General features: G+C 37.5%; 1 protein-coding gene across 2 annotated transcripts in view; it reads right to left on the reverse strand.

Moving 5' to 3' along the window:
* Positions 1-12,568, reverse strand: part of LCMT1 (leucine carboxyl methyltransferase 1) — an 85,813-nt gene that overhangs the window by 13,967 nt on the left and 59,278 nt on the right. For both annotated transcript variants that reach the window (XR_011965919.1, XM_072603887.1), the window contains exon 7: positions 398-518. Coding sequence is in view for 1 of the 2 variants with exons in the window: in XM_072603887.1 (XP_072459988.1) it covers positions 398-518 (121 nt within the window). In the remaining variant the exon portion in view is untranslated. The remainder of the gene's footprint in view (positions 1-397; positions 519-12,568) is intronic.

The following is a 12,568-nucleotide window of genomic DNA, read 5'->3' on the forward strand; positions in this document are numbered from 1 at the left end:
TGGAACAAAAGCCACAGAAATGACAGAGATATGGAAGCAAACATAAAGACAATGGACAAAACAAGTCATGGATATTCTTGGTAACAAAATAAGGGCAGAAGAGAAACAATCTGAATGGACAGGCACAGATAGACGGTAGAAGTAAGAGTCAGCAAAGGAGAGAGAGACAAGGTCAGTAAGTGAAGAACCACCTGACACCAGAAAATAAAGTGTCCTGGAAGCCACAGCAAGAAGCTTCAAGAAGGAATTATTAGTATGAGGAAAGCTATTTTTTAAGATGACAAATACCTAAGAATACTAGTAAAGAAAGCAGAAAGAGTAAATGGAAAAGGAAGAACAAGGAAGGGAAATGTCCACTGGGGTTGTGCACAAAGTCCATACTGTTGCAGATTGTTACCTGTTCGTAGTTTATGAACATCGCTGTTTCAAAGGTGTTGGCTGCCCATTTTATAAGATTCGCTGATTGTTCCGGTGTCATGTAAACCAGTACACATTCTGCTATCAGCAGAGTTGGAAATCTTAAGAGAGGAGAAAAAATTTTAATCAATTTGGATTAACATATGTTGACCAACAGAGGGCAGTTCATATCACAAGGAAACTAGCAGGACTGAAGCAAGTATCAAAGTATGACAGTAAATCTGATTACAACAAATAAATATCTTAAAAGTAAAGGTTTCCGTCAACAGTTGTGCCTGGCTTCCACGATGTGGAAATATATGGAAATAATAAGTTATGGAAATGATTCATCACGTTACCTGATACCTCAGTTTGCTGAATCCTTCCACATACAAAATCAAAGGCTATCATCACAATATAATAGATTTGAAAGTGCAAGGGAATGTCAATGCTGCTGAATCCCTTCATTTTACAGATGAGGAAAAGTTCAGGGAAATTAAGAGACCTGACTACGTGGTAAAGAGGAACAAGCAGAGGAGAAAGGACTGAGGATAATGCTTCCAAAAATAAAATATGTCTTCCTTGCTCTGCCATTTATGCTTTAAGTACACCTCCCTCTGAGAAGAAAAGATAGCAAAGGAGTTGAGGAATACCTCCATACTCTGCAGGTTATCAGAAAGAATGAAATGTCTCTTTTAAAAATGGCAGGACATCAATGTAAAAACAAAGAAGAAAAAGTGAGAGGACCTGGGTTTGAATCCTCTAATTTCAAATTATGGGTTCTTTCCACTGTACCATCACGCACTGGGAGAAAGCACTGAGATCATCCATCTCCTCATTTTACAAATAGGGAAAATGCATTCTTCTGGGGAGCTGGCCAGAAGAATGAGGACTAAAGATGATGCTTCTAAAAAAGAATGGAGAGAAAAACAAATTTTGTGACATACAAGAGAAAAGAAAGGAGGAAACACTACTTGTTTTTCAAAGAAGAGTACAGAAGCTTCTGAATAATAAATCATCAGGGAAGGGTCAGAAGATAAAGTGATTAACAGTAGTAGTAAGAGATTCTCTACTAAGGGGTACCGAATTAACTATTCATTTTGTGACAACAAGAGAAGTCGGCTTATCTTTCTAGGGCGTGCAAACAGGACATGACAGAATTTCCCAGGACTTGTCAATCTGAGAACTACCCATTTCGGGCAAAAATGATACTGTGACAAGAAATCTAGAAAATACTTATAAGCATTAAAAATAATCATTAATGGATCGAGATCAATTTGGAAGGAGATCTCTAGCGGGGCACCCCAGAGATCTGTGGTTAGCACTGTGCTGCTGAACCTTTATCATCAATGAAAACATCTATGTATATGTATGTACATGTATGTGCATATACACACACACATCTGTATGAAAGTACGTGTGTATGTGTGTGTGTGCGTGGGTGTGGGTGTATCTATCTCCTATCTTTATAGCACAAACAGTTAATACACTGAACAACACAGCCAGGATGGCGAAAGTGCCAGGCTTAATTTTAATAAGGTAAAATTTATAGGAATAAATACCAAGTCTTACACGTGTTCAAATAAATCAATTTCAGGAATACAAGAGGGAGATGTGGACAAGTAAGAATTTGTCTAAAAAAGAACTAATGCACAATGAGTCAAATGATATGGAAAGCCCCTGAAATTCATGTAATCTTAGGCTGCATTAAGATGCACATGATACCTAGCATAAATCTGCTATACTCTGTCTAGAAGATGGTCTAGTTCTGAGTACCACATTTTACAAAGGTTATTAATAAGCTACTAGGTGTCCAAGAAGCAGGTGGTCAAATGGTAAGTTCCAAGAACATGCCACAGATACACCGAAAAGACTGGGGATGGTAAGTGTGAAGAAGAAAAAAAATATACGATAAAAAAGATATATGATATATGTGGAAGAGAGATCACAATCATTCTTCTAGGGCCCAAGAAAAAGAAATAGCATGGGCAGAAGTTAAGCCAAGTTGGATTTAAGATTTTATTGAGGAAAAACTTCCAAATAATGAGAATTATCCAAGAGTGACCATGGAAGGGAATGAATTCTGTTCTACCTCCCTGAAAGTCTTTCAAGCCAAACCTGACAGAGATTCTTGTTCATAGGTACAAGGGGGACTAGACAGCTTCTGAGGGAGTCAGCTAAAACCAGGCTGTAATTGAGTGACTCCTGATTGGTCAGAAAGAGATCTGATTTCACTAGCCAAGAGCTCCAAGGCTGGCTATGTCACCTGGGAATGGGAAAAGGTGAAGCTTTTCTTAAGGGCTAGCTGCCCTCTAATGCCACCTCTGGATAGAGAAGGAAAAAGCAGCAAGAGATTTTGTAGTTTCTATAGCTATTCTGGTAAACTTGTTTGAAGAGTGAACCTGAACTGACCTGCTGTGAGCAAAGTTGTGACCAGACCATGCAGCATTCAGACAGCTGACTAACTACAGCTCAGAGATAGTTGGTCTGATGAGCCTTGCAATTCTTTAATTTAATGGTAACTATTTTTCTCATTAGTAGCTAATACTTTCTAAATGTTCTTTTAAGGGTGGATGGTTAATTTAAAGGGCTTACTCAAGTGGAGAGGATTTCCCTAGCTGAAGAGTAGTGAGGATCAACAGTCAAGCAGTGAAAAGAGAAGCAGCTTCATGTGATGCAGATGTTCCTGAACAGACTAGTAATACTGTGAGCTGCCCTAACGACATAAATTTTCATTCCTTATGTTTTCCCGTCAGGCTCCTATAAGTGAGTGCCCACTCTTCACCACAGACATAGAGTTCATGGATGGAAGGATGTGACATCCATTGATTGGATGGGGGTTCAAGATCAAGAGTGCTGAGCAGGAGAAATGTTCACTCCTCAACAAATGTTCAACTCCTCCATGTGGTGATGGTGAGCTACCTCTGGAACTTAACTTGTGAGTATAACAACAAGGTGTAGGAGTGAGTCAAATCCAGACAGAAGTGACATGTTTTATATACCTAGATATGAGGTGTGAGGCTCCAAGTTCTGCACAATATGAATGCTGACTACACCCCATGATAGCACTTCATTTTTACTATTGTTATACTGTGGAAAAGACCAATCCTTTGTTTCAATAGAAGGCGTCATTCTGCTAAGGCAGAATCTCTCTGATGAGACATCTTCAAGCAAAGGAAGACAGAGAACTACATGGTCTGTGAGGGCCTAACTATGAGTTTGTGATTCTATCATACAGAACTTTACTATTATTTTAACAGGCTATGTTTATCAATCCTATTTTACAAATGAAGAAACAGAATTAAAAAAACTAAGGCTACTTAAAGAGAATTAGCCAAGAACAGCTGAGTTTCCTGAGACTCTAAAATATTTTAATGGTTTCCAAAACACAGTCTACATTTACCATAAAGTCAAAGCTAAGTGCTTTGGGAGCTAAAGCTAACATTTTTGGTTCTGGCCATCTTCACCTTTCAGCATCTGTTAAAGTAATGTGTATGACTGACTGAACCAGATTCTTCAGAAACATGAAGGCAGAATAAAAAAAATTTTCTAGTTTTCCAACAGTGAATGTTTTTAGTGAACAGGAAGAGGAGAAAGGAAGAAGCAGGCAACCCTAATAAATGTGTGACTTCAAAAAATGTCAGCAACTTAAATTCAAAAACTCCCAAAAGAACTGTTAAAATAAGATGTACAAAGAAGAGAATCCTTGAAGCACAGAAAACTAGTTAAGGCAGATGAGATCCTTCCTTTGGGACTGAGACACAACAAAAATTCCTTCAACTATATAAGTTCTGTCTTTTTTTCCTTCTTGAAAAACCTCTGGTAAATATCATACTAACAGGTAGAAGAATGCAAATGTGGATTCGTAACAAAAGAACAAAGCTGCTTGCTGTCAGGATCTATCTCAAACTGCCGAAGTTCTCCAACAAAGGAGCACAAGGCATGTACTGGGGAAGGGTACATGCATTCTCGAAACCAAAGTCAAATGTTAAGGGGGTGCAACTGTACAAAAACATCACACTACGGGGTTCTTAACTTCCTGCCTGTACTAACTCCTGGGCAGGGATAATGAATTCCAATTCCCTGGATTTCTCCTTTAACTTTCCTAACCCGATTCCTCTGCATCTTCAAATACTTTTGTATTGGATGAATATTTCGTACTTCCCCTATCTTTATTCTTCATAATTACCTAAGGCATCAATCTTGTACCCTCTCAGCCTTCATCTCCTAAAATAAGATTCCAAAGCTTATTTCATCCTGCTGTAGCAGGGATCCTCCCCTCCAGAAATCTCCTTGATTGTTTTAGCTGCTCTCTTATCAATTTCTTTAATTTGTGATTTTCCTAAGGTAACTATATAAGTGCTGCATGCAGAAAATCCATGTTTTGTATACGGGAAGAAAATGTTTTATGTTTTTGTTACCCTTTCTAAATAAACTTTTAAAACTCCCTGTTCAGTTTTCTATAGGTTCAATTTTAAAGTATTCAAATAACTTAGCTCTTCTAAAAAGAAGCAAGTTCAGTCAGCAAAAGAGCTCTAGCTGGGATAATACAGAAAAGAGGCAAATAATCTGTAAAAATAAAAGATTGCAATATAATAGCAACTCTTTTTGAGGTGGAAAAAAGTGAAAACTGAACAAATTATGGTATATGAATGTAACAGAACACTATTTTGCCATAAGAAAATTATAAAAGGAATAGGTTCAAGGAAACCTGGGAAGATATTACGAACTGCTATAGAGTGAACTGAGCAGAATCAGAAGAAAAAATTATACAAAAACAAAACTGTTGTAAAGTTAAAGTCAAAATCTTTGCAAGGCTTGAGATTTCCAATCACTGCAGTGACCAGCCATGATCTCAGAAGGCTGATGATTTAGGTTATTCCAGTTCCTGAAAAGAGGGGTGATAGTTTCAGATGCAAAATGAGACATATATTTTAGGGCATAGAAACGCAAGAATTTCTGGTGTTTGACTATGCTTATGTTACAAAGGTTTTGTTTTCCTTTCAAGTTGTTGGGAGGGGAAGGAGAGAAAAATAAATGCTTACTAATTGAAAAATAAATTTTAAAATATTACATTAAATAATTTTAGGAATCTATAGATATTGTGTGGAAACTTCCTGCTTTCAGTGAAGAAAGGAACCTCCTTCTACAACTCAGTAAATACTCTTTGAGACTTGCTGTAAAAATTCATTAATTTGCAACCAATCTGGTTTAACTAGGCTTGTCCTCAGGCATCTGTAACCATACATGATGCCTCTCCAGACTAGAAAGACCAGTCAGGGATTGTGTATTGTACTAACATGGCCCTTAAAAACCCACGATCACCTACAACCATAACAAGGTTTACAATTTGAATTTCAAAAGACATAAAATATGATTGTCACTAGAGACAGAAGCAGGGGAAGAACTGCTCATTGAAAAGACACAGCAGGCATGACAGCATATTTTTATCTTATTGTCCCCAAAATGTAGCTTTTAAACTCAAAGCTACTTCAAATATTCTAGATTTACTAAACTACTTATCACTCTATCTGTGCTTGTCATTACTTCAGAGACAAAAGACTTTTATATTCTTTTAAGCCATCCTCTTTCAACTATGAAAATGCTATAAGCTTAACTTACTAGTTAAAGGTTTCTTGGAAAAATCAAGTAAATAATGGTTTGGTTTTCAATTAGAAGGTTAACTTCTGCTCTTGATTTCAACTTAGTGTATAACCATTCAAGGAAATTCTGGTACTTCAAAGCAAAAAGAAAAAGATTCTAAAATGAATGTTTATCGGTCCATTTTACTATATTTCAAGAAATAATAAAAACTGCCCAGATTTAGAAGAACAAGAAGACAGAGAAAGAATCCAGTGATCACTTCCTGAAAGAAATCTGAAAAAGAAATATCTCACGACCATACCACATCAAGGAAAAAATAGTGCAAGCACATTGAAAGAAACAGTTCAAATGCCAAAGAACTACACTGGAGTAATACAAGACCTGGCAACTGCTACTATAAAAGAGATCTTGAAATATAGTACTTCAAAAGTCCAAAGAGACAGGCTTACAAATAATTAACACTGCAAAACTAAGGGGGAAAATAGACCTTTAATGGAATAAAGCACTTCCAAGTATTTCTATGAAATGACCAGAGCTAAGTAGGAACTTTGAAATACAAACACAAGAGTCCAAAGAAACCTAAAAAAGTAAAAGTTTTTGATCACCTAGAAGGAGCTTTATGATGAAGTAGTGCTAATATTCTAAAAGAGACAGAAGAAGCAAGTGCCTTCAGAATTTTAATGTCTTCAAAAGATACTGAAGAAGTTAAACAAGGAAGAAAAAAAGAGGGGTCCAGAGGAGTAAATTGGTTCTATTTTAAGTGTTTGAAGAAAGAAAGGAGAAAGGAATATAAAAGGAATATGATAATGTAGAAAGGAGGAAGAAAAGAGTGGAATTTGCTATTCCTTATAATTTGGACTGTTATTAGAAGAGTATACAAACATGGAGGAAGGGTGGAGTGGGCACCAGATGAATCCCGCTCTTATCTGAAATGGACAAAAGAAAGTTGAAAACATACATGGGGTGTGGTGTAGAAATGTATCAAACAGCAAATAAGCAAGGATGGGCAGGGATGGGCAGTAAGGAAGAGAACATTAAGAGGGGGGTTAATACTGGAGAAAAACAGAAATAAGCAAAACACAATTCCAGCTTCTGAAAGGAAAAATGAAAAAAGAAAAGAATAAGAACCTCAGAGAATGTCTGAGATTGCCTCTTAAACAACCAGAAAATACAAGTGTGGCACACAAATGTAACAGAATATTAGACTAAAAAGATGATGAAATAGACAACCTCAGAGAAATCTAGGTGGCAAGAACATATACAGAATGAAAACAAGCAGAACCAGAAGAATCATTTATCCAAGGACAACAGCACTGAGAAGAAAAACTGAAAAGAATTTTCATCAATATAACCAACCATGTTTTCAGAGGACTTCTGATGAAACTTGTTAGCTTCTTCCTTACAAAGAGGTAACAGACAGAAGGTGAAAAGACATACATTTTCAGACAGGCCATGGTGTGGATTCGTTTTGCTCAACTACGCTGTCTAAAAGGAGGCTGCTTTTTTTCCTCTTTTTTTTTTATTGGATTTTAGTGTGAGGGTGGGGGTGAGGCGACACTAAGGGTCAGAGAAGTTAGTAATAATAACGCAAAAAAAAGACATTTAAAAAAGTGAACAGAAGAGAACAGATGTTTGAAGGAAGCATAGACAAGCAGGACAGTTTGGAAAGTAATATATAAAATTTATTACGTACTTTTTTTAAAAAAAAGGAGTGTGAAATAGGGATGTGTGGTTTCATGCAGAATCCTTCTGTGTCCTGTTGTTTATATGGAAATGCTTTTTTCTTTTTTTGTGTTTAACTTCAGAATAAAATTTTTTTTTTAAAGAATAAAAGGAAAAACCCTTAGACAACTGGGTGGAAAATGAATGGGATTTTGAAGAGTTGAGGCAGGGAAACTATTCAGAAGCTACTACAAGAGTCCAGGGCAGAAGGGTCAGAATCTGAAGCAGGGCGATGACCAAATGAGTGAAGAGAAGTGTATGCAAGGGATGCTGTGAAGGTAGAAATGATAAGGTTTGGCAATGGACTCAAAAACTTCAAGGGATAAAAAAGTGACTTGAAAAACTTTCAGACAGTCAAATTAAAATACAAAAAGCATGATAACAATGATCAAATGCTTGGTGGACAAAACTTGCTCTTCTACTATTTCCCTGCTTTTATCACTTTACTTATAATTGTGAAGGAAATGACTTTTTTATTTAGTATTTTCTCCTAGGCATAGTACTATGCATCTAATAGGTATTCAAATGCCTACTGGACCAAATTCTGCTTATATCAGCTTCAAATCTTCTCTCCACCTTCTAAACTGACTTTGATCCTTGACTTGGGGCCAATTTTCCAGAATAACATCTAGATATCTCTTATCCTGAAATCTCTGTAAATGTTACTACATTCTCTATTATAACAGTCCTTAATTGTCAATAAAATCTTATTTTATTATCTAAATATGCAAGTGACCCTGGAAGCTCAATTTCTATGTCAGCAGAACACAAGCTAAGGCAAGTTCTACTAGGTTGTAATGTCTTCTAGCTTTGGCGTTTACATCTATTATCAGAAAATGAACCTAGCTGAGTCTAGAGAAACCCACCTCTGTTACAGGTTAGCCACCAGGAATATTTTTGCTTGTTTGTTTTTGGTTACAGCAACCCATTAAACTATCTATTATGGCACAGAGGGGTTGTCATGACTTTATCCATATGTGTACTCCCTTCACCAAAAAAGATTTTGAAAATCAAGTAAGAGAAATGGAGGAAAAATTGGGAGAAGAAATGAGAGTGATGCAAGAAAATCATGAAAAATGAGTCAACACCTTGCTAAAGGAAACTCCCCAAAATGATGAAGGAAATAAGACTTTAAAATTAGAATAACCCAAATGGCAAAAGAGATCCAAAAAGCCAATGAAGAAATGAATGTCTTAAAAAGCACAATGGGTCAAATGGAAAAAGAGGTCCAAAAGATCACTAAAGAAAATAATTCCTTAAAAACTAGAATGGAGCAAATGGAAGTAAATGACTTTATGAGAAATCAAGAAATTATAAAACAAAACCAAAAGAATGAAAAAATAGAAGACAATGTGAAATATCTCACTGGAAAAACCACTGACCTGGAAAATAGATCCAGGAGAGATAATTTAAAAATTATTGGACTACCTGAAAGTCATGATCAAAAAAAGAACCTAGACATCTTCTTTCAAGAAATTATCAAGGAAAACTGCCCTGATATTCTAGAACCAGAGGGTAAAATAGAAGTGGGAAGAATCCAACAATCACTTCCTGAAAGAGATCCCCAAGGGAAAACTCTTAGGAATACTATAGACAAATTCCAGACTTCCCAGATCAAGGAGAAAATACTACAAGCAGCTAGAAAGAAACAATTCAAGTATTGAGGAAACACAATCAGGATAACACAAGATTTAGCAGCTTCTACATTAAAGAACCAAAGGGCTTGGAATATGATATTCTAGAGGTCAAAGGAGATAGGATTAAAACTACCTACCCAGCAAAACTGATTATAATACTTCGGGGAAAAAAAATTTAAGTCCTCAATGAAATAGAGGACTTCCAAGCATTCTTGTTGAAAAGACCAGAGATGAATAGAAAATCTGACTTTCAAGTACAAGAATCAAAAGAAGATGAAATGATAAACAGGAAAGAGAACCTATAAGGGCCTTATTAAAGTTGAACTGTTTACATTCCTACAGGGAAAAATGATATTTGTAAATCATGAGACCTTTCTCAGTATTAGGATAGTTGGAAGGAATATACATAAATGTGTGTGTGTATATAAATATATATATGTATCTGTGTATGTATATATATATGTATGTATGTATAAATATATAGAGAGACAGAGAGCACAGGGTGAAATGAAAATGAAGGGATGATATCTAAAAAAGAAAATTAAGTGTTGAGAGGAATGTACTAGGAGAAAGAGAAAGAGAGAGGTAGAATGCAATAAATCATCTCACATTAAAGAGGCAAGAAAGAGCTTTTATTATGGAGGGGAAGAAAGGGAAAGTGAGAGGGAATAAATGAGTCTTCCTTTCAACAGCTTTAGCTTCAGGAATGAATAACATATACACTCAATTGGACGTGGAAGTTTATCTTATCCTACAGGAAAGCAGGGGGGAAAGGTATGAGAGAGGGAGGATAATAGAAGGGACAGAAGACTGGGGGAAGGGGTAATCAGAAGGAGAACAGAACAAATGGAGGGTAGGACAGTATAGAAGAAAACCAATTTAGTCTTCTCACAACACGACTGTTGTGGAAGTGTTTTGTTTGACTACACATGTATAATCTATGTCAAAGTGCTTGCCTTCTCAATGAGAATGGATGGGGAGTGGGGTAGGGAGAGAATGTGGAACACAAAGCTTTAAAAATGAATGTTAAAAACTGTTTTACATGCAACTAGGGAAATAAGATGTATAGGCAATGGGGTATAGAAATCTATCTTGCCCTACAGGAAAACAGAAAGGAAGGGGATAAAAGAAGGGGAGGGGTGATAGAAGGGAGGGCAGATTGGAGGAAAGGGCAATCAAAATACATGCTGTCCTGGGGTGGAGGGAACGGAGGATGGGGAGAAAATCTGAAATTCAAAATTTTGTAGAAGTGAATGTTGAAAACTTAAAATAAACTTAAAAAAAATAAATTGTAGGTGCAATATAGAGTAGAGATCAGTACTAACCAACACAGTTCAAAAAACCAAGTTGGACCAAGTTGTTCATTAGGAGAAAGAACCATTAAAAACTTCCCATTTTTAGATGAAAACAAGTGTAGAATCATAGGATTTAATGCTCAAAGGTCTTTAGAGGTCATCTGGTTCAACCCTTTAATTTTACAGATGAGGAAATTGAGGCACAAAAAATGAAGTAACTTATCCAAAATCACACAGGTATTAAGAAGCAGTGCTAGGATTAGAAACCAGGTGTTCTGTCTTTCAAATCCTGTGCCCTTCCTGCTGTAATGAAGCACACATCACAGTATAATGAAATTAATATATTTATGATTATTACATATCCAAAGTCTAACCTAACATATTAAACAATACAGGATACACATCTTCACATAGCTCCAAGACTTAAAATGCAAAAAGTCTCATTTTACTGTAAAAAAGAAGAAACCTAATTTAATTAAGTACTACATAAAGCAATCATATGCCACTCTTTCTTCTAGTTTTTGTTTGTCTTTCATCACACAAAGAACAGTGTGAGGGCTGGTTACAAAAAACCACATAAGCCCAATTCAATCTGAACAGGTAACAATGCCAAAGAGTAAGAGAACTGTGTTAGCTCTTCCAACCAGATCACACATTTGTTCCAGACAGAATATATAGGAAAGAGGTCAGTATTTAGTATAAACTCGGTGATTTCCCCTATTATTTGATTGAAAATAACTAGCTCGAGGGGGTGGAGCCAAGAGGGTGGAGCAGAAAGATGCACATACTCTAGCTCTTCCCCCACAGCCCATAATATACCTATAAAAAATGACTCTCAACAAATTTTAGAGCAACAGAAGTCACAAAACGACAGAGTGAAACAGATTTCCAGCCAAAGGTAACCTGGAAGGCCAACAAGAAAGGTCTATCCCATGGGATGCTGAGCAAAGCGGGACCCAGCCCTGGCTGCATGACACCAGGAGGAATAGGATCGGAACAGGCCTCCGGGGCAGAATCCTCAGCAGGGAGGTTCTCAGATCCCTCAACCCACAAGTGCCAAAAGAAAGCTTCAAAGGTCAGTGACAGGGCTTTCCCAACTGGGTGAGAGGAGAGCAGGGTCCCCCCCAGCACTGGCCCCAGGCAGCAGCAGCTGCAGTATCCATCTGTGAAGCCCCTGGGGGAATTGAGCTGATCTGAACCTTAGCCCTGAGGGGTGGCCCTGCCCCCGCCTAAAGCCCCTAAGGAAATTAAGAAGCTGATGGGAACCTCAGCCCTGAGCATGGTCCTGGGGTGAGGAGGATGCTCCTCTTGACAAAGGATTCAGAAGTCAAGTAACTGGCTGGGAAAATGGCCAAAAAAGGAAGAAGAAAAAAAGACCATAGAAGGTTACTTTCTTGGTGAACAGGTATTTCCTCCCATCCTTTCAGATGAGGAAGAACAATGTATATTGTCAGAGGAAGTCAATGCTTCTGCACCCAGTACCTCCAAAATGAATATTCAATGGGCTCAGGCCATGGAAGAGCTTGAAAAGCAAGTCAACAGCTTGCTAAAGGAGACCCCAAAAAAATGCTTAAGAAAATAACACCTTTAAAAATAGGCTAACTCAATTGGAAAAAACAGGTCCAGGAGAAGTCAAGATGGCAGAGTAGAAAGATACACATATGCTAGCTCCTAACCCACAGCCCATAAAATACCTGTAAAGAAGAACTCTCAACAAATTCTGGAGCAGCAGAAGCCACAGAACAACGGAGTGGAGATTTCTGTTCCAGAGAGACCTGAAAAACTGACACGAAAGGTCCGTCACACCCCAGACCTGGAGCAGAGCCCAGCCCTGCCTTGGCCACACGGCACTGAGAGGCGCAGATCCCAGCAGGCTTCAGGGACAGAATCTCCGGCGGTCGCGGAGGTCCCTCC

Source organism: Notamacropus eugenii, chromosome 1 (assembly GCF_028372415.1).
Source record: "Notamacropus eugenii isolate mMacEug1 chromosome 1, mMacEug1.pri_v2, whole genome shotgun sequence".
Lineage (NCBI taxonomy): Eukaryota > Metazoa > Chordata > Mammalia > Diprotodontia > Macropodidae > Notamacropus > Notamacropus eugenii.